The 23,551-nt window shown below is 41.1% G+C and overlaps 2 protein-coding genes across 7 annotated transcripts in view; one reads left to right on the forward strand and one right to left on the reverse strand.

Moving 5' to 3' along the window:
• Positions 1-5,501, reverse strand: part of foxp2 (forkhead box P2) — a 91,538-nt gene extending 86,037 nt beyond the window's left edge. For 5 of the 6 annotated variants that reach the window (XM_034131516.1, XM_034131515.1, XM_034131514.1 and 2 more), the window contains exon 1: positions 5,183-5,501. The gene's annotated coding sequence lies outside the window, so the exon portion shown is untranslated. Of the gene's footprint in view, positions 1-2,407; positions 2,447-5,182 lie in introns of those variants that run through there. The other variant, XM_034131511.1, reaches the window with a different exon arrangement.
• ppp1r3aa (protein phosphatase 1, regulatory subunit 3Aa) overlaps positions 1-23,551 on the forward strand; it is a 32,361-nt gene that overhangs the window by 1,224 nt on the left and 7,586 nt on the right. Inside the window, exons 2-5 of the mRNA XM_034131264.1 lie at positions 8,963-9,818; positions 10,587-10,645; positions 10,738-10,829; positions 11,238-12,318. Of these exons, the coding sequence (XP_033987155.1) occupies positions 8,963-9,818; positions 10,587-10,645; positions 10,738-10,829; positions 11,238-12,318 (2,088 nt within the window). The remainder of the gene's footprint in view (positions 1-8,962; positions 9,819-10,586; positions 10,646-10,737; positions 10,830-11,237; positions 12,319-23,551) is intronic.

Raw genomic sequence — 23,551 nt, forward strand, 5'->3', positions numbered from 1 at the left:
AAGATAACGACGGATAATAGGCCCCCTCTTCAATTCCAAGACAACTTTAAGGAACCCATTCAGATTGAGCTGTAATGTGATGGCATCCGATTGCTGAGCGCTCGTCTACAACAAAAAAAACATCTTCCCGTCCCTCCCCTCGTCCCGCCTCAAGCTTCTTTCTGCTGTGTAGCATGCCAAGTGGGCCCGGTGCCAGTCGCATTTGCAACCACAAGGGACCCTTGTCTTTTTGCCTTGCCTAATGAAATGACAATACAACAGATTTGCATATGTAGAAACAGGTGTTGTAACAGGTTTGACTCCTCTTGACCTAAACCATGTTAACAAAATAAAACATGCATGAAAAAGCTACAAAAAAAAAAGTTTATGACCAACAGCTGCCTGGAGGTATTTAGGCTCTAATGGGCACTCAAGTCTGCACCATCTGCCCTGCTGCTTGCCAGAAGTGACAATCTAAATTAAAAACCACTCATCAAATATCATAAAAATAAACCATTGTTTTTCTGCCTCCATATGTTGTGGCCATTTTATTTGGTTCGCAGAGAGCAGCAACGGAGTCTGAGCTTGGAGGCCGATAGATGTGATCCGGGGGAAAATCCAGAGAGCCGTACAGTAGCCTGTAATTACCCTCTGCCGATCCGCTGTCTTCAGACCAGAGCCCTGCGTCATCCTAGACATTATCCAAGTTCATCCTCTGCACATTACAGAGTAGAAAACCCTAATGGAGCCAATGTGGTGAAAACAAGGTCATTGTTTAGAGTAGGATTAGGGGTTGCTATCCAAGAGCACAAGCTGGGTGTTCAGATGGTGAAAGGAGATCACATTTCTGCACTATACTTGATTTAACTGCTTTATTCAAATGTGTAATGCCAGAAACAAAAATGGTGGTGTGTTGCTGTGAAACAACCCAAACTAACAGAGATGCATCTTTGAAAATGTCAAAAGTCTCTCCTTCACATTTGACCAAATTACATCCTGGCCCAAAGGGCTCGACTGGAAACATTCCTTTTGTCCTTTACTCAACGACTACTGTACAACACCCAAACCCACTCAACACTGCCGCCTCCACCCAACCCCCCACCTCAATTTTTCCTCCTGTTTTTATTTAGAAGAGCAAGACAGAAGGAACAAACCTGAGACAGTCGTGACCCTGCGCGAGTGTTGTAACTTGGTCTAGAGCTACGCCGGCAGAAGGCAGCACCATATGCCCTCAGCCCCGAGCTGGATGCTCTTTCTGCAGCCTAATGTGCCTGTCAAAAACTGTTACTGTCACGACCCCCCCCCCCCCATGTTTTTTTTTCCCTCTCGCAACATGTTTGAAATAAACATTTTTTTTTTATGTCTGTGTCTCTTTGGGTAAAGAGAAAAGGTCTTCGGAGATGATTTACGCAGTGTTGATGTTTTCTGGTCTGAAGCAAAACCCTCTATGGTTGAAGCTCGGATAATGCCATGCAGACATTAAGATTACATTTTAATTTTTTAACTAATGGTTGTCAGATATTATTTAGGTTGGAACTTACCATAGAAGGGGACTTTCTTTTCCCTAAAATGTACCAGTATTGTCATTAATCACAGCTTTAAACAACCTTTCGCAGCCCCATTAAACACTGGTAGAGTTAGCTCCCACTGTTAGCCTACAGTGCTGTCTCACATGAGCTTTGACTGACAGGCTGATGGCTGGATGTGGGCTGAGCCACAATGACCTTGCCTTTTACCATGAGTGACCCTCTATCTGTAATGCAGGGCAGGACCGACAAAGCCAACACGTCTCTTCTCACCCGGACACTGTCCATCTGACCGTGACTTGAATAAAAGCTGCCGTGCCTTCACACCACACTGACCAGCAAGTAAACATGCAATGAGGAACAAAAAGGGCATGTCTGTAGCTGATGTGTACTGTGATTCAAATGAGTACATAGTTAATTTGAGAAACAGACTGACAAGCTCATGGCAGCTCAGAGTGTCAGCTCAACAGGAGACTATTGAACTCCAAGGTCACCGCTAAGACTCTAGTGCCAAGAGGTGAACTCTAAACCTTATGAAAAGGCATCCATTATCTTACATTGCTGAAGAGGTATAGTGTAAACAAACCAAAACGTTTGTTTTATATCTTTACATGCATGATCCTTTGCGAGGTTATCCGCACCAGCCAAAAGCAACACTTTATGTGGCTTTACAATCCTAAGAGGATAACATGACGTTATATTTGCAAAACAATATTTTCAAGATATTTTGACATTTGATTGTTTTGGTATGAGTAAATATGTAAACGCATAGGCTTTTTAAACTTGGCAAAGCAAGCATGAAACCAATAAATAATAAACTGGAACAAATTCTACATGTGACTAGAGATGAAAGAAAAGGCTAGTCGCCGACTGGCTCTTTGCTCAGATAGTTCTTAACATACCCTTGTGTGGGCTGCCTGCAATCTCCTTTCTAATCCTCATCCCCTGACCCCACCCTGCACACATTTCTCCGGCCAAAGAGTCACATCGTCTCCCAACACCGTCGAGTCAGGCTTAAGAAGTGACCCAGAGCGTAACTAAAAAAGTCTGAGCTGTCTCAAGACTCTTAGTGGCACACAAAACATCATTACTGTGATGTGGATAATTACAGTGCAAAAGGGTGGCCTCTTAAGCATGTAATGCACTCTTTTATCTTAAGAAGTCAATCTCTCCCAAGCCGACAGCTTGCAGTATATGATCCTGGTAAACAAATACTTTTGCGCGGCACAAAAGTGCCATTAAAGGCCAAAACTGTCAACACAAATTCCATTCTTACAGGGGGGCTGGGGGGGGGAGGGAAACAAAGTGGGAGGGGAGAAGGGGAGGAGGGAAAAAAAGGACTTGATCACTTCTGGTTGCTTTAACTTGCATGGAGGTTGTCATGGAAACATTTTTATAAACTGGGATATAACCTGTATGTTTAATTGCCTTTAAGCTCAGTAAGAGGGCTAAGTTAGCCACACATGAAAACACAGAGTAGTTTCGCAGATGAGCTCAGTGAGATGTTTAGAAAGTGAAGCTGCCGCACCACTCCCTTGATTTTCTTACCCATTTTTCCCCCAAATGCAGCAACACCTCAAGGGTTGAGCGAGCAGTCTGTTTCATTACAGAGGTGTTGGGGGATGGGTGATGGTGCAACTCAAAAGCCAATCCAAAAGTGTTTCATTGCCTAAGAAGTACTCTGACTCACAACAGAATTGATATGATCTGTGCAGAAAATCCACGTTGTGGTCTTAATTTGCCATCATTTAAAACAGTTAATTGATGACGTTTTTTGCATTCATAGTAAATGCACGCAAAGTTTTCATAGAACTCTCAGAACAAAACATGAATTGCAAAGCATTTCCTACTTCAGCTCAGCTGGACGCAACAATTTCCATATCTAAAGATAAAATCATGCATCAGCCAGTGTTCATTGAGCTGAAAGCTGAATCTTAATATTGATAAATGATTGAAACGTATGACAGGGTATACACATTAATCCTGTGGAGGACATTCATTTTCCTATTACCATAATGTAGAGCACGAGCGCCCGATGATAAATGCAGCAATCAAAAAATGGACGCAGAGTGGGGAGAGTCGTGGTAATAAGTGCACTGCTCCCAACAACGGTCAGCGATGGAGGGAGACTAATGGCAAGTCTCTCTCCATCGCTCCCACTGCCTTGGGGGAAAAAATGCATCCTGTTTTTACAGAATCAAGTGACCTTACTTACTGCACACACCACCCCGATAACAAGTCAACAAGGGGGACTGTTTTAAGCATGCTTTAAGAAATGATTACAGGGGCACTTCAACAAAGGGGCTGATTGTGCACCGTCGATGACATATTTCACAAGGGGCATTTATTGCCGCCTGGCCTTTGAAGAGTGAGAGCTGCTGAGTGAGGGGGGAACTGGCCCACACCTGCATAACTGAGGAGGGAACACCTGTGCACCCTGCGGCTGGAACAAGGAGGGTCCATGCAGCTAATCCAGGGTGAAAGCTGATCAGAGGACAGGCCCGGAGAGTCCAGCATCTCCCACTACCTAGTTAGCCTTCCTTTACCAAAAAGTGACATCTATTGATTCTTCAGCCACAGTGATTGCAAGAGTGAAATAGAGGAATTTAACAGAAGCTTTAACTGTTTTGATGAATAACTTAGAATTGTAGATTATCATGAATTCTGACAACAGCATCCCTGTTTGTTTCTGGACAAAACATATGGAATATAAAAATGGAGCAAGCAAGCACGGTAAGGTATTCGATGCTGATAATCATAGATCATGCAGATAAGGCATTAATAACTACAGCCCGTGCTTAAAATCTAATTGCATTTCCTTTTTACTGAACAGGTTTTATGTTGTATGTTTGTATTTTGAAAACAGAATGAGTGATTTAAAAAAAAAACTTTTGAAACACACTATAAGCAACCCCTGTTTGTGACAGTAAAGGAATTTAACAACACAGACATCTTTGCTTATTTAATAAATAAGACAAATGAATGGCATTTAGATGGTATATGTGATGTACATATAACAATTGATATTACAAATTAAGGTTATTGTTTAGTCTTGTTTTTAGTAATTATTGAAATGTTTTATCAACACTAATAATTTACAACAAACTCTAAATATATAGTACAATTGCTTTTCATTACATTATTGCAAAAATAAGACATTAAATCTAAAAAGAGGCTTTAAATCAAATAGAATTTTAACAGGACAGTTATCAATACTTTTACCGAATTGAGCAGAGCACACTTCTGAACAGACTATCTTTTTTAATTAGTTTTACGATATGTCATTTACCACTTGGTGGTAAATACAAATCGTGTATGTGTAACAATGTGCAAACACAATTTATAATCTGAATTTAATGGTTAAATAATGAGCAGATAAGAAACAATACGTCGGCTTTTTAAAAGTCAGTGCTCAGTGTTCAGAGCAGGCGAAGCGTGGACAGTGCTGTCTGAGGGTCCAACATGAAAAAGCTGAACTCTAGTCCTAGGTAATAAATGTAAAATAACAGCAGCTCGGTCATTAAAAAGCACAGGAAGTCCTCGCGCAACATGTCAATAATAACGTTCCAAGTTAAGTTGCAAAGCGCCAGATAACACGGGACAAACTTGTGGCCAGTGGTCCACTTCCTAATTCACAAAGTGTGGAGAGAAAACGGCTCATGGGGAGAAAAACTTACCACAAAAAATGGCAGGTATATTCTCCTCGCGGTAAAGTCAAAGGGACACACCAGGTGCGAAGTCGTCGTCCTCTGTGTTTGCAGAGATGTTCACACGTGACTGTCCAAGTTCACCATAACGCAGAGAAAATGAACAACAAGCTGCAGAGTAAATAAAAAGCTCAAATATTCCTCCGCTGGGCACCGCAGTCTGAGACACACACACTCTCTCCTGCTGTCTCCCGTCAACGCCGCTGTTATTACTAATGCAACAGAGGGAAAAGCAGTACACTGAGTCCTGTTTGAATGACGCGCAATGCGAGGAAGACGCGGCTTGTTTTTTTTCTTCGTTACGATTCAAACACACATCAAGCTGTATCCCAGCAAGCAAGTATATTTGGGTCTAGAAACCCCCCCGGGGGAGGCACTTGCTTGTACGCGGAGGTGTGTGTGTTGTTATTTTTGGGAGTACTGCGACCCCATGTGACGTCAGGGCACCTGCTATGTCAACACAAAGTCATTTAAAAAAAGTTTGTTTCCCCTTTTTCAAACGGCGTGGGTTTTCTCTCTGTTATACGTTGCTCGTGTCGTATTGTTGGTGGGGAGAGAACCGGTAACGAGACGGTCCTTCCGACGAAGAGATAAGTGAGCCCGGTGCTCAAGCTGAGAAACTTCATGAAAGACACTATCATGAAGTTGCTTTATTACAAATACATCTGCAATTTGTAACCAAATAAAAAAATCATTAAATATTGCCGTAATGTTCCAACAGGAACTGCATACAGCGACCACAAAGTGACTGCCAGCAAACGTTGTTTTTTTTATATAGGATATAACATGAAGTTGTGTGTCATATTTGTATGGTAAACTACATCGCTGTCATATTCTATTAAGACTTTTTAAATTCTAAATAAAATAAATATGCAATCTTATGTGTGAACATGAGTCAAAGGAAATACATCAGCCCTATTATTTTTTAAACATTCTTAATCTGCATAGTAAAAAGACAAATAACGATGTTCTGGGGGTGTGTGCATACAGTAAAATTATGTTCAATGATACATATCTTACAGATTAGTATCGTTATTATTTTAACGCCATTTCTTAAGTTAATGTAAACATACAGTACGTTTAGACTATGTATAGCTCATTCCAAATGTCATCTAAATGAAATCTAAAATAAATACTTTATTACAAGAAGATGTAAATGCAACATGCACTGTTTAACTGAAGGAATGTTTCTTATTAATTTAGCTAAAATGTAATTTATTCTTTTAAAAGTAGATCCGAAACCAGACGTGCAGTTGTTCAAAGGCTTTGCTTTATTCTGTCTCGTCTTCCTTTTCTTCTTTTCAAACTGTTGAGACGTTCACGGTCAAGAAATGAATGACCAAATTATTATCAAGTAAAAAAAAAGGGGGGGGGGGGCACGTATTAAAAAATGTAAGAAACACAAAATCTAATGTCCTGTATTCTTTCTACTGGCAATAATTAAAATGCTATATTTACTTTTATTTATATGATGAATGACTGTTTTTTGCATGTGATTTGTTCATGCCAATGATGGTTATATTTGTCTTTAATGAAAGAAACTCATCTTGCAGCCTCTGTGTCTAAGCCTGTGCTGTGTGTACATTTAAATGGCGTCAATAAAGCGAAGATATTTGTATTGACTTAAATAAAAAATAGTCTGCATGTAAGAAGGCGTCTTATTGATGTTAATATTACATAGTCATTTACTTCTCTAGTAAAACTGTTTCACCATATTAATGGAAAAGCTTTGTGTTGCCATATAGCCTATATATGCAAAATGTACTAAAATAGAGATATATTTTCGCTGATATTTTTATTTTATTTGAAAAAAACACGTGTTGTAGTTGATAGCATGTGAAACGCATATCATATTACCCAATATATCAGTATGTGTTCAATTAGGTTTGTGTGTTGTTGTTTGTAACAAATCTTTATTGTTATGTTTTTGAATCCATCAAATACAAAATGTAACAGCATCTTTGAAATGTGATCAGGCTGTAAAACAAGTATCATGGAATTGTGGTGGTATGCTGCCACCTACTGGTCAATGTTATGTATGAGAGTCTGTCAAAAGTAACAGGAGACAACGGAGTAAATAACTATACATGTAAGTGTATACATGTTTATTATTACCACTCTCCCACCATTATATTGAAAATGTACATATTGTGTATTTTTTTATCCTGCATTAATATCGCAAGAGAAGGGAAGTATACACATATTAATTTTGCTGATGTGTATTTCTATCTGACATGTATTTCACTCTGATCATATAGTGCCATCTACTGATATACATTGGACATACAGTTCAAATACCACTGTGACTAAATAAATAAACGGTTGAATAAAATAAAATGTTTGACAATACTATTTAACATATGTTGAATAAGCTTTTTTCTTTCTTTTTTAATAAGCAGTTGTTTTGTTCCTGATTTATTTCCTTTCTTTAAAAAAACAAACATGTTTGCATATGGTCACAGACTTGTCATTATATATCTGCCTTTACAGCTATTGCACATTGTGATGGTATTTACAGACCAAAACTACAATTGAAAGTAAACAGAGAGCCTCAGCAGGTCACCTACAAGTGAAGGATTGTATTACCAGCACTTTATTTACACAATAAACTGGATTTTAAGGTATAGGTACACTGCATGTTGGTGATTAGTTGAACTTCCTATCTGAGGAGGCAAACACACACAGGGTCACACACAATATTATCTCGTTTTTTGTAGTCTGTATATAAAAGGTCAGAGGTCAGAATTATCATTTAGCAGAAGAGCATTTCCCCTTTGAGCTTTCCTGGGGACACTTGAGTACTTTATTTTATAATAAAAAAATGCTCACAATGACAATGGAGACTTTCTTATGTTAACAATACTGTATTCACCACATTAGTTTAGAATGTTAGTATGTGGTGGTAAACACAGAGTTGAAGGTGAATTGACTGTGATTAGTTCTCAAGTAGAACACATCCTGAATTAATACAAATTATACCTTGTGATGGCACTTAATGAAAATGTAAGGATACACAAGGTCACCATATTTCTTTCTGACGTCAACTTCTGCAGAAAATGCAATAAATAGTTGAGATATTTCAGTTTGTAGTTTGTAGGACAGTGGAGGACTAAATGCATTAATATTCTATTTCCAGTTAGAAAGGTATATTAGAGAAGTAAATTCAAGCTAATCAACATTGCTAGAAAGTGGAACATCAGTTTCCATTTCTGCAAATTCTGAAAGAAGCACCATGGCTTAAGGCTGTACAGCTGAGTATTTAGAAGCACAGATTATATCACGGATTACGTACAACTGTTACATGATGGCTTCGGTCATCATCTGACCACCATGACCAAAATAAAGTGTCATACCATAACACTCAGATTCAAAGTCCCATCTCAGCCATATCATTATTGTGTTTGGTAAAGGGACACAGATAGTAAAGTTCAAATACAGATTTTTAACTCTAATTTTGAAATATGTACACATTGAAATCAGCTGTATATAGACACCATGGCAATATACTATAAACATGGTTCTGTTAGTGCACTATTTTTACTTTGAAGTGTTTTATGGAAGCTATATTTTCCTTTATTTATTTTGTTACTAGCAAACATATTGTGCAAGGATAACTACGAGGATAAATGGCCTGCCCTGAACTAGTTATATATGAGCACTATTAATAGGTTTGGCTCAGACTCACAGTGTTCAGCTGAAACCAAACTCCATCTGCCCAGTCACGTCCTCTCCCTGCTCTCCCTTCTACAGTATCACTGCAGCCAGGCTACGGGCACTCTGCTCTGTGCTACCCTCCGAGCCAGACAGACGGCAGGACGGGCCGACAGCTGCCTCTCAGGCCTCCGCACATCATGGAGGGGACGCACATCCAACCCATGGAGGAGGATGGGGCCGTTATGGAGGAGGAGGAAATGCAAATAAATGGGGAACAGGAAGAGGGAGAAATGGAGGCCTCGGAAGAGGAAACAGATGAGGACTGCGAACCGGAGCCCCCACACGTCATTCGGAGGAAGGTGTCGTTTGCCGATGCGTTCGGTCTCAACTTGGTGTCAGTGAAGGAGTATGACAATGTCACAGAGTCAGAGGTCAGCCAGCCCACGAAGAGTGAGGCAATCCCTCTACTGGAGGAGTTCTACATGTCCTGCCTGTTTACAGCCCCCTCATCCCCGGAGGAGCTCGACCAGAGGCTACAAACACAGATGGTTGAACTTGAAAGCATGGAGCTCCTCCCGGGGACCACCACACTGCGTGGCACCATCAGGGTGGTCAACCTCTGCTATAGTAAGTCAGTTTACGCCCGGATGACCCTGGATCGCTGGACGAGCCAATTTGACTTGTTGGCGGAGTACGTGCCTGGATCCAGTGACAGGAAAACAGACAGGTTTACCTTCATGTACACCCTGGTACCTCCCTTTGATAGAGAGGGGGCCAGAGTGGAGATCTCTCTGCGTTATGAGACCTCCGTGGGCACTTTTTGGGCTAATAACGCAGGATTGAACTATGTGCTGTTCTGCCACCAGAAAGGACATGTGAAGGAGCACGTTCTTCTGGTGCAAGAGGAGAGTCACATCTACAAGAGCAAGAGGAGCTGTCTGAAAGCTATCATGTGAGAGAACCTAATACTCAAGTTATTTTGTAAACATTCAGCAGCACGAGGAATTCGTGGCAATAGACGTCATAACATGGAAATCAATATTCAGATAAAACCGTTTTTGGATCTATCAGTGCAAACTTTATTCATGTTGTGACAGTTTAGCAACAAATCAACCAGAAACAAGTGAAGGCTCCAAATGATTCATTTCCTGTGGTAGGACATTTGACACAGTGCTCTACTCCTGTCGTCACGTGGAAGCTGGCCGGGCAATTGTGTGTTTACAGTAAGCCGTTATGTAACTTTCAGTAATGGCTGCTTGAAACACATATTGCCCTTTTAAGGTCAGGTGTGTGTCTAGGTTTCCATGACGTCTCACCATGGCTACGGATGCCAGATAGGCTTAGGCTACTTTTTTCTCTTTGAATGAACTCCAAATCAGAAACTGCGTTTTCTTCTGACCAGTAATTCCTTATTATCTTTGCTCTGATCTGAATTGTTTCAGTTTGGAAGTTGTGCACACATTACAAACATTTTAAAAACTGGCAAACATTCAAATTAAATTCACACAAAAGGTATAAACTGTGAAATAGGGATCACAGCTTTTTTCTGTACACCTTTTACTAATGTATTACAATTACAGCAAAGCCAGTGTTGGTGCATGTGATACCCACTCTGAATAGTTGCAAGATGCGGTCACGAAGACACACTAACACAGAATGTGATTTAAAACACTATTTTAATCTTATGTAATGTCAATCCTGCTTCATGTTTTAACCAAAGGAAGGGCACTGCAGAGGAAAACATTGAGGACAGCTGTAACACCTCAACAGCTGCTGCAGGTGTGTATACCTCAATTCTAGTTTCTATGTGTGTACACGCATACCTGATCAATAATGCAAGCACATTTTGACTGCTGTTGTTTTACTTGCAGAGGCAGAAGCCACACATAAAGCAGAGGAGGCTAACAGGAGGGGCAGCACAGATATACAATCCTTACTAGACCGGGAAGAACGCAACACTTTGGTAAGGTTCATTTGTTCATATTTTCAGTTTATTGTTGAAGCCTGGGAGAAAAAGGCCTTCTATCACCTAGAAGTAAACAATACAGTGAGAAAGTGTTTTGTTCTTTCTGCAAAGATACGATAGCCGAGCAAAAGATGATTGTTATACTGCACAGTGCTCAGTTGCCCCGAAAAATATGGAAAGTAAGCTAGCCTGCCACTTGATAGGCTGTCTGAAATGTGCAAACTACTAATAATAAAAGTAAACAAAAATAGGCGTACAGTATGTCATGAGGTTGCATCAGTATTGCCATGGATTGAGGTTTTAAAGTAGCTGTTGACTTTTAGATGAACAAAACTGGTAGCCTCTGATTAAAGTTCAACTAGGTCAAGCCTTAACACTTTAAATGACCTTTGACTCTTCTGACAGGTGGACAGCATTAACAGCCGACACCGAGCAGCCCGCTTGGCTCGTGTGAAGGAATACCTCTCCCAGAGGAGCCAGCACATGTCGAAGGCTCATTCACATGACTCAGCGACAAGCCAGGGGGTTTCTCAGCCTCTGCCTGCTCAGTGGGTTGACTCTGCCAGCTTTCTCCACCAACGCCAAAAGAAGCAATCCAACGAGAGTCCACAGGTGCTCACCTACCACCAGATTCCTCTGCTTACACTGGATTGGAACAATGACAAAGCCCATGAGTGGGGGGCTCCTGAAATGCGTGACATTTGGACTGGGACAGCTAAAATGACCTTGTCAAAAGCGTCAGAGGAAAAAACACCTTCGGTCAATGATATGTGGGAGGCATTTGGTAACAGAACAGATGATAGCGGTGATAAAGAAACCTCGGTATGCGATGTATGGCAGGCATTTCTTAATGAGCCGAGCTGTACGGACCGCTCTGCTGTTCCAGAGTCAGAATGGCTGCAGACAGCAGCGTCAGTTTCTCCGTCAAATGATAAAGAGCCCAATGCTCGAAATACAGCAAGCAGTCAAGAGCAAGAATTTCAGGTGGGCACGGATACACCCACCACCTTACATGCACACACCTTAGCTGTATGCCAGCTGCTGTCAGACAGTCTTCCTGCGAATGTTGCGTTGAACACTGAAGACCTCCAGCCAGCAGAGGCATGTGTCAGCAGCCCAAGAGACGGCGACACAGTGACACGAGACACATCCCAAAGGTCGCAGACAAACTCCGTTACAGACACTCCGCAGATATTTTGCCTCAAGGGGGCAACGCAGGTGTCCGAAGGCTCTGTTGACAGTTCAACTGAGTGTCACGAGCTGACGATCTGGGGGCAAGGAAGAGAGGAAATTATAGGAGGAGCAGAAGGAATAGGACAGGATGAGCCCTTCACACAATACACACATGACTTAGTAACAAGCTCAGGGGAGTCGGAGACAACAGACATGACAGCAATGCCAGAGTCTCAGAATGCCACCGCCGATGATAGGATCTCACAGGGACTGGATGAGGGTCTTTCTTCCAGCAGGGAAGGCGAGGTTACAGGTACCGCACAGAGCATGATGGATGACAAGCTGGCATTTACAGGGACAATCAGAAAGGGGACAAAGGATGGGGAGAGGTTTGTCTTTTCTACATCCAGACAAGGAGGGGAGGAAGGGATGGTGAATAGCTGTACGGAAAATAAAGCAGCTGCAGATGAGGAGATATTAAGGCCACAGAAAAGAGAAGAGTGTGAAATCTCCCGGCGGTGTGCAGATGAAAAGCAACATGGGGAAGTCGGGCAGAACCAAAACAGTGAAAACCCATTACAGGAGAATGAAAATGAAATAAAACGTGTACAGAAAAATGCAGATGATTCCAGTCTGAGCAATACCTCTGAGGTACATTTCACGCAAAGTCAAATAATGCCAAGCGAATTCAAATTAGTTGAATCAGACAGCGAGGATGTTGCATCAAATAGCAAAGACTTGGAAGTATTCAAAAAGACAGAGATGGAACCTTCCTATTGTACAAGAGACGACACAAAGAGACTCATTGGTGCAGAAGTGGGAATGGTTCAGGTATTAAATCAGGAGCAAAATGACAAAGCTTTTCAACGTCATTCATTGTGGCAGAGGGGGAACACGTCAATCATTTCGGAAGAACATAAACAGACAAGGACAATCGAAGCAGGGGATGTGGAGTGCATTCAGAAAGAGGAAGACCCAAGACAGACACAAATAGAGGGACATATTGTAGCAAAATTGGAAACAGGTGTATTCGTTTCAAATCAGGGAGAGAAAGAAAGTAGGAGCTGTGATGGAATAATAGAAGAAGAACCGGAAATAATGGTTACATACGATGGGAAAGAAAAAGTCTTCCAAGGTGTTCCTGATAGACCCTTTGCAACAGATAAATGCAACACTTACCGAGTAGAGGCTTTAGACATGAAATGGACTCAGAAAGAGGATGCCGGCTGTGAAATAAGCCCAGAAGAAGTTATGGAGAAGAAGAGCGTTGCAATGAAAGACACTTTAACAGAACTTCAACACCAACCTGAGACATTAGAAAGCACAGAAGAACGTGTGAGTCACAGAGACACTGATGAGAGCATGAGCATTGGAGAGCAGGAAATAGAAGTGCAGGAGGACTTGATGGGTAATGTGGAGGACCCTCAGGGGGAGAGGAAGAACGCACCAGCTGAATTGAAAGAACAAGAGTTGTCAGCAGAAGTTGAGAGCTCTACACGTGTTGAATATAAAAGATTGTCAGAGGGAACAAAAGACTCTATTATAGCAGAAAATACTGCAGCACTTGAAGTGATCGAGTCTGGATTGGATGACATGCTCATCGAAAGATTTGGAGAAGATTTGATCAGTGGGATTTGGGAAGAGGTGTTTGGTTGGAGAAACCAGGCTTCTAATAGAGACACCGATATTGTTGAGGGAATGGGGGGCAAACAGGCAGTTAAACCTGATATTACACAAGATTGTCTTTTTGAGAAAGTCTTCAATGATGCATTGTCCTTGATAGAACTGCCAACAGATCAAAATGCAAGCCTCTGTCAAGGCCTAGGGCAAACCTTAGCCACTGAGAGTAAGGAATTCTCCCCAAAAGAGAGTCTGTCACTCACCACAGCAGAACAAACCAACTTTCTTTCACAATTACAGACAGATTTGAATACAAGTGCTCATCTCAGTGAAGATTTCACCCCCATTGCGGCAGCTCAGAGTAGTCCGTCATTGACCGAATCAGCCCAACGCTCTATAAAGGATCAGGAGAATGTCACTCAAATAAAAGAAAGATCTGTAACCTGTCAGGAGACAAGTAGACAAATAGAAAGATTTGGAGAATATCTGATCGGTGAGATTTGGGATGAGGTGTTTGGTCGGAGAGAACAGGCCTCTAAAGGACACACCGATATTGTTGATAGAACAAGCAAGCTGGCCGGTAAACCTGATTTTACACGAGATTGTCTTTTTGAGAAAGACTCCAACGGTGCTTTTGATTCTGGTGCATTTTCCTTGACACAAATGCAAAAAGATGGAAATCCAAAGGATCAGGAAAACTACCCTGAAACAAAAGAAAGATCTGTCACCCGTCAGGAAACAGGCAGACAAATAGAAGAAGTCGCCCACAGGGAGGGTTTTAATCAATCGGCCCACCCCTCTCGCAAACATCTGAGTTCTTCCTCTGACAATTTGCAAGAGTCTGATAGAGTTGTATGGTGGAGTATGTTATACATCCTTCATCACATCACCAGACTTCTAATGTGCGTCCTCGTAGTCGCTGGATTCTTCTTCAGCCTTTTCCTGTATGATTTCCCAGCATTCTTTGCGCTCTACACATTTTCATTGTGCTGGTGGTTTTATAAGTGGAAGACACATCGAGTGACGACAAACAAGGGGATGGTGGGATTGGCTGAGAGTTAACGGAGATAGAAAGTTGTGAAAAACTGCTGTGTGTAGCATTTTAAATCACTAGTACATTACCGTCAAATTAATGGTAATGCCTTCCATTTCTTCAGTCGGGAAAACCGTTGTCAACCATTGAGAAGATTATTGACAAATGGGTGCAATAAAACTAAATGCTACACACAGCATTTGTAGTGTGTGTGTGTGTGTGTGTGTGTGTGTGTGTGTGTGTGTGTGTGTGTGTGTGTGTGTGTGTGTGTGTGTGTGTGTGTGTGTGTGGGGGGTTGTGTGCTTTCACATTTGGTTGTTTCTAACTCTAAGTGAGTTCATTGCAGTGGTTTCCAACTTTTGCAATTTCAAGAGTCCAAGAAGACTTGGTTAAAGAGCTTTGTTTATTGTTTAATTTAAATCGAAAAATACATAAAAACAACAATATGCAGTAGAAATGTGTTTTTTCATTTTATTCATCTTCCGTCTCTTGACCTTTTACATTTGTCTTGCGAACCCTTGTGGTGGGTCCCCAACCACTGAATAAATCAACAAGCATTTTCTTTTTCAAATAATCATGAACAAATAAGAACAGGGCTACTATTTGTTTTCCCTCTTTGATAAATAACCATGAAAATGTTGTTGAATGTGTTAGTTAGCGCTGAATTAGTGTTAACAAGTATGTGTAGGATGTGTTTGCAGTGTTTTATGGGCCCAATATCACTTTACAATTCACCAAATGGAACAAATAGAGTTTGATTCTAGACAAAGGACATCTACAATACTGGGGCATTGGAGACTGAAACATTTCTATTTCATTGCTTTTCTTCAATAAACGAAATTAGTTTGACAAAAAACTAAAAAGACTTTCAATGTTTTTTGTGTCAAATGTTATATTGTACTAGATTTTGGCATTTCTTATGAGATACAACAACAGCAGGGAACAGGATGATGTATTTCCTCTTACTCAACATGAAATAACTAGCTCAGATCTATTTGTACCCGATATGTACCCATATTAACACATACTCTCTGTAATCCCTTAGTATTATCATTATAATCAACTTTCTATTTGTTCAACTATTTTAGTGCTTTTGTACAATATACTGTTTTGGTGTCTTATTTGAGATACAGTGAGATTTCATTTGTTAAATTGCTTGCTAATACTGTGTCTCACATGCACTATATTCTGCATTAATAGCCACAAACTTCACCATATTCATGTGATAAGTTACTGACTTTGAGATGACACCGTTCACAGACCAGAGGATCAGTCAGCAGTTCTTTGTTCCTGGATTTGGAGACGGCTATAAAAAGGTAATTTCAAGGAAGTTGTAACATTAAGAAAAGGTCAAAGATATGACGATCTTTGAAGGGGTATAAACTGAGGAAGTTTCAGCAGAATTACATGTTGATTATCAAATAAATCAACTCTTTGAAGCTTAGCAGCAGTCTTTAAAGTGAAAACCAGGCTCCAATCTTTGAAACTTTAAGTGACTCCTTAGAGACCGAGGACATTTTATTACCTGCTGACTTTAGTGAAATTCACATCGCAAATAGTCCATTTCATCCCTGCTCAAGTTGCTAATGTGACTTACTAAAAGCACTGCATTACAAGGTTAATAATACAATAGGATACAATTCAGGCTTTTGACATATACAGCAGTAAAATAAATATGGCAATCAAGTCACTCCAGACCAAAGAAAACACCAGGGAATACAGAGAAAACAGTATATATGTAAGTGGCAATATTAATGTAAAAAACACATGGCGGTCATTTTTTACAGTACTTACATAAACAAAATGGCACAAAGGCTCAAATACAAATGTAAAAAGAAGCCTATAGGTTATTCAAGGAAGGGCCCCACTCTCAGCCCCAATTCACTGCTCTTGATACATGATATTTGGGAAATGGTTTTGACATACGCAAACACACATGTGACCGGATCATTATAACAAGCAATCACAACACTAGATTAAGGGACATTTTGCAATGTAATGGAAAATGACTGTAATTTAGAAGAAGATTTAACTATAATTGTCATTACGTAGTACAGGTACTATGTAACAAAACTGTTTCTCTGCATTTGACCCATGCTAGTGTTAGGAGCAGTGGGCTGCCATTATGTACGGCGCCCGGGTGGCAGTGTAGGGAACGGAGCCTTGCTCAGGGACACCTCGGTAGCACTTGGTCTTTCCGGGACTTGAACTGGTGACCTTCCAGTTGCCTATGGACTTCGCCACCACCAATTTATGCAGGAATTATCAAAATATGATAACTAATAACATTGATAATAACTGAGAGATCTTGATACATCTACATCAACACTATAGTGCCGGTTCATTCAAGTCAGTAATTAAAGTTTATTATGTCCAACTGCTATTTAGAGACTATATACTAACTATACAGAGTTCGTTATTTGTAAGACTTTCCTACATCTGCTAGAATGTGAAGTGGTTGGAAATAGTTCTGTATGTGTGTGTCTGTATATGTATGTGTGTATGTGTATGTGTATGTGTATGTGTGTATGTGTATGTGTATGTGCGTGTGTGTGTGTGTGTGTGTGTGTGTGTGTGTGTGTGTGTGGTGATGCATCTGTCAGTTGCATGTACTTACATTTGTTTCCATCTCCATACTGATGAGAAAAACAGTGAAGGAAGCATTTGATGGATGGCAATATGCCAAACGGCAGCCATGTCCAACCCTAAGGAAACATAAAAATTGATAAACCATGATTACATGTGAACGAAAAAAATATATTAAAATGTGTTTTGAGCATATTTCACTCCCCAAAGCCTTCTCAACATGCTTCAGTGATGGTGAGGCTGTCACTCTACATATTATCTGCTCATCCACCACAGGCAGAGCAGTCTCCCTGTGTCACACTGTGTGGGATAAAGTGGCTGTTTGAGTGACACTGCTGTTCAGTAGAAGTCACTTGATCCCGTCTGGGGTATGTTGACCTTTTGTAAACTGGCTCTGATCCCATGCTGGCACCTTTTGCAAACTGGCCAGAAGCCATCGTTGGCACAGCGGAGGACTACTCTTCACAAGGGGGGAACAGTGCTAACCTGGCAACGCTACTGTAGTGTGAGCAGACAGAGAGCAGCAATGACAGGAAGAAAAGTTAGAAACAAGGACGAAATCTTAATGAGCGGAGGTTACCATGAGGTGCAAGGCTACTTGTTCTATTATTTACTGAATCACATGCCACAATGTGCGAACAGGAATTGAATTACCCAGTGCAGCACATAGAGGGATAGTGTTGCATCTTTACAAATCCAGATGGCAGGGAGAGGTATCTGATAACTTTAATATCCACAACTCATAAAACCATAATGAACTGCTCTCTAATCTATCTGGTCTATCTGGTTAACAACATTTAAAGTGGACCTATCATGCTATATTTGAATAATATAGTGTAGGACCATACCTATATAAGGCATATTTATACTTTTTTTTTTTCAAAATACCAAACAGATCATGCATTTTAGCCATGCCTCATTTCGCTTAATGTGCACTATTTTACCCCTGTTTTTGCAAGGGCTGATTATGTGAGAACAGGACCACCTACAGGCCTGGCATATGCACTACAGCGTCTCCAGCGCTTTCGAACGGCAATGGCCGTGGCTGTCTCCTCCTGATTGGTGGAGTTGGCCCAATAGCCGTAGCGCCACCGTCCTGACGTCAGGACAGTGTTCAAATCTGGATCAGTTTTTATCAGATCCGTTGCAGCCCCTTTTTTTAGAGATTTGGGTATGGAGGAAAATAGAGAGGGTTGTGTTTTCTGACACTTGGTGAGTTCCCTGGAACACTGGGGACACATATTCATGTAGAAAAGACGTACAAAAGTGCATTTTGCATGATAGGTCCCCTTTAAAAGTATTGACATGAATAAACGTAACAATTTTCTTCTTTGTATGCCTATTTTGGGACTTTTAGTGTCTACGTTTTTCATACATTTCAGGAAAAATGGGTGCTCAAACTGAGGACTTGGTTTCCATTGAAGATCATTTGAAATATTAAGAAAAAAGTCTGTAATAGATTTCACTCTGGTTCATTTGAGGTCGCCCAGGGTCCCTAAGGTGGAAACCATGTGAATTAAATCTCTGGATCACAGCCTGAACCTTGTGATTTAAGTATTGGGTTAAATAAGAGCCTGTCGTCACACAGTGATGCTTTCGTCATTCTCACATTACGGTGTGGATACAGCATTTTGCATTGGTATGCCTCTCTGTATACAGTACGTGCGTATGTGCGGACAGAGAGGCAAACTATAATAAGGATCGCGCTATCATGTGAGAGACAGATCATGTGTATCAGCATTCCTGTGTTAGTATTCAACTCATGCTTCCTGCAGTCCATTACGAGTGATCAAGGCTTATTAAGAGCTCAAAGCATTTACTGGCTCTTCCATCTTGTGATACTTTGGGGAATCCAATTACATAACATAGAGACAAATGAGGAAGAAGGTAGCTTAACAATTATATTTGTTGATGCTGCATACATGTATGTATAATACCACTACTACTAAAAATAATACAGCTCATCATTGTTGAGTAACACCATTTGGATGCACTGAAAACAACCTTTTGGGCCGGCAGTAGCTCTGTCTGTAGGGACATGGCTTGAGAACTTGAAGGTTGCCAGTTCAAGTCCCCAAAAAGACCAAAGTTGGTTGGATGCAGAGGTCAAATTTCCCAGTGTGAGTTTCGCTGTGTACATGTGAGACAAATATTAAAGTCTTCCATTTCCAACTCCAAGTCCTAGCTGCAATGCCACCTGTCTTCCAGCAGATGACAATGTCGCTCCACTTTAAAAAGACCTACACGTCTAAAACCCAACATTTACACTAAAAGGAAATTGGAAACCTGGTGATCACCTCAAGCAAACATTTGACAACATCTGCATAATCCTTACAATAAAATCACATTGTGCACAGTAAGTTGTGCGAGCGAGAAAGCAACACACACCATCTATTTTGCATCCCTGTGGCCAGATCACTGAGCATCGGAGCTCAGTGGCAGGGGGTGCATGAGGACATGTGAGTGGATGAGAGCACAAATTGAGGCAGGGCTGTGTTGTGCGGCCTTAGGGGAACAGAGGCACTCTGCTGACAGATTGGAGACCAGACACACTGCATCGTCTACGCTCTCCCCACTGAAGGGAAACACTTTTTTACTCACCCGTCTCTCCATTCCTTCACAGCCTTCCCTTTGCTTTGCTTCCTTCAACCTTGCCGTCGCCACTCCTTTACCAATCCTACATATCTGTCCTCACCCCTCGCCTCCTTCCCTCACTACCCTTGGCAACTCGACATTCCCAGATGTCCGCTGGCTCTTGCACATCAGTGAGACAGCCAGGCTTTCTGCTGTTGTCACTTGGCATTTGAAAGCTGTGCGTGCGTGGGACACCGTCACCTCCCATTCAACACTAATTGCAGGATACTGGACTGCTGGAGCACTCGTCTAAGAATACATCAGTGGAGTGCTACCATGAGGTTGTTTCTCATTTTTATGTTTGTCGTCAGAAGTACATCTGATTGATGGGGGACCAGATATCAATCAATATACCCATCCTTCACGTTAGCTTCAGGTCACTTCCAAAACTTTTTTATTTATTTTTTTTAATGCAAAATGTTTGCCTTTTCGTTCTAAACAGTGTCATTTTTTTACCCTAATTTGAGTGTCTCGTTTATTTATTTATTTAAAAACACCAATATTACAATTTAAGAGAACACAATATATCATGTGCTTTTATGGAGCTCATTATACTCTAAGTGCTCCTACTGCCTTCCCTTTCATTTGCAGCATTACCATGAGATGACAGAGCTGTTTGTCATCTGTAGTGCTGTCGGCTGGGTTTGTTTCATCCCAACGAGGAGGTGTGAGAAACGAATGAGGAGGAAGATGAGCAGGAGAGGAGGAGGAGGAGGAGGAGGAGAGGGAGATATTGAACTCATGAGGAATGCTGGTTAACTGTTACAATAGCTTGAGTCAGATTCAAATACAAAATACATAACAAGGGGATGAATGGGTGAGGCAGTGCTCTGTACTGTATGTCCGCCTCATCATTTTGGATGGTTTTGGAGAATTACACTCTTTTTTTGTGTGTTTTTTGACCTAAATATTCACCAGTTTTACATGTAAAATACCTCAAATGGGTTTTATAAAGTTGCTTGTAGAGATGGACACTTTTCTTGCAGGGAAGAGTGATTCATGATGAGCTGTTTTTCTTTGCTGTCCTGCAATTCAACCCACTAATACAAGGAGACATGCCATTCCTGAGAAAATCCCCCCTTGGCGGCCCTTGTCTGAACCTTGGAGAAAAAACCTCAGTACCAGGCAGCTCTCTGTTCTCTGCAAGCATTGCAGATGTAAAAATTATTTTTGCTGAAAAGCAAACTATATGGAAGTACACTAAACAAACACCCTATACCAACAAAATACACAGATTATTAAGCTCCTTAACGATGTGGCATAGTGTGCTGTTAGTTAGAGCATCATGATATTACTATTTTATCAACTAGGATTTTGATGCTACACTCACTTGTTATAAGAAGATGGGTGTCTCTGTCACCTCTACAGGAAGTTTGTGTACTTCCACTATAGTGTGTCTTACAGTAAAGCCCTATCCTTTTCATTGTGTAGGACAAGCACAGGTGTATATAATGACTAATCAACAATAGCTTTGTTCTAAGCCACCTAGCCCATGACAGTGGGTGTTTCTCAATGTCGAGGAAGGCTGCTCCAGAGCCACTATTTCAAATCAAATCAAATCAGGTTTTATTTATATAGCACATTTAAAAGCGATTTTTGGTCGAGCCAAAGTGCTGTACATGTAATAAAAACACATTACTACAAATCACAATAAACGACAATAAATTACAACAGATATATCTTAAAAACAAAATAAAAATAAAACACACGGAAAAGTCAGGAGTCGTGCTCCGCTCTAACTAGAAAGCCAGAGAGAAGAAGTGTGTTTTTAGTTTTGATTTAAAAACCCCTAGGGTCTGGGCCGACCTCACATGGAGGGGCAGAGTGTTCCAGAGCCTAGGGCCAGCTGCTGCGAAGGCTCGGTGCCCTTGGGTTTTTAGCCTGGTCTTGGGCACTACCAGCAGCAGCTGGTCAGCAGACCTTAAAGCTCTGGCTGGGGTGTAGCGCTGGAGCAGTTCAGTTATATAGGCCGGAGCCAGCCCATTTAGTGCTTTAAAAACAAATAAAAGGATTTTAAAATCAATTCTGAACCGAACTGGAAGCCAGTGTAGTGAGGCCAGAATAGGGGTAATGTGGTCGCGCTTTTTGTGGCCAGTCAGCAAACGTGCAGCTGCGTTTTGGACTAGCTGCAGGCGTTTAATTGAGGCCTGGTCCATACCCACATACAGAGCGTTACAATAGTCCAGTCTCGAGGTTACAAAGGCGTTAATAACCCTTTCCAAGTCTTTAAAAGATAAATACAACTTGGTTTTGGCCAATAGTCTTATTTTAAAAAAGCAGGATTTTACTACGGTGCTGACCTGCTTGTCGAATTTAAATTTATTTCAAGCATACTACTTCATCGAGTGCCGCCGAAGGACTGTAGCAATGTCCAGCATACTTGGAATTCTACGGAGGCCGGCGTACTTCGCAGCGGGATATTTCGAGGCTGCACATGTGTAGACTCCGCGGTCTTAAAATCCCCACAATGCTTTGCGCACGGACCAATTTCCAAATCTTTGGCGGAAATCGCGCTCCATTTAAGGCGGGGCCTCGCATATGACGCACACCTGCACACCTGTTAGCCTGTTCCACAATTCTCCGTTTTCCGAGGCTAGGAAGGATTCCTGCCTCGCTTCTGAAGCAAGTGACTCGGAAGACATGTGCTACCAAGCAAGCGTCCTCGACATTGAGAAACACCCCGTGACATTGAGCCATGCACCATACGATTTTCAAACCAAAGCAGCAAAATGGTATTCAGCCGTCATTAATTTTTTACCACTTACACCTGTGCTTTTCCTGCTAAGATGTGCCCAAATGTCTTCCCTAAAAAAAAGACACATCGCTACCTTAAATAACTTAATGACAACACAGCGTTTCCCAACCAACCAGTGATATTTTCTGATGCTGAAACTGAGGCCAAAACAAGCATGTCATTAGGAAGATTTTTATGGAAACATATTGCACCCCAAACAACCACCCTATATCAGTAAAGTGCACAGATTATTTAGCTACCTGAACATATAAAATGTTTGTATAACAGTTATAATATAGTAGTTTAGTGTACTGTTAAAGCAACATAATGTAACTCTTTTATCTAAATTAATTTGAAACTACACTTACTTGATATAGGAAGATTGCTGTCACCTCAAAAGAAAGTGTGTGTATAGTAATGTCCTATCATTTTCATTTGTAGGAACTGCACAGGTGTTACTCATTACTAATCAACTAAGGTTTTGTTTTATCCCACTAAGCCCATGCCAGTGACAACAAGATGAGCTAAATGGAATTCAGCCTTCTTTAATTTGTATCACTAGCTGTGCTATTCCTGCTATAATGTTCCCAAATGTCTTCCCTAAAAAAAGACATATTGATACCTCAAGCAACTTCCTGACAACACAGAGCTGGGCCCAGTTTATAAGTGTTTTTCTCTGGTGCTGAAACTGGAATAACTAGCAAATAGCTAGCATAAGTTGAATCACATGTTGGAAGGTTGTTATCAGGCAGGAAGTTTGTGGATAAACCCTGAAGTGTGTTGATGACAACGAAACAAGCTAAATGGAATTCAGCCCTAATGAATGTTTATCACTTACACCTGTGCTTTTCCAATATCTACCTGAGCAGAGAATTAAGTCTCTCTGTGTGCTGTTCTCTAAAGTTATCTGTCCTATGTCTCAACTGAGAACATTTAGAC

Source organism: Trematomus bernacchii, unplaced genomic scaffold (assembly GCF_902827165.1).
Source record: "Trematomus bernacchii unplaced genomic scaffold, fTreBer1.1, whole genome shotgun sequence".
Lineage (NCBI taxonomy): Eukaryota > Metazoa > Chordata > Actinopteri > Perciformes > Nototheniidae > Trematomus > Trematomus bernacchii.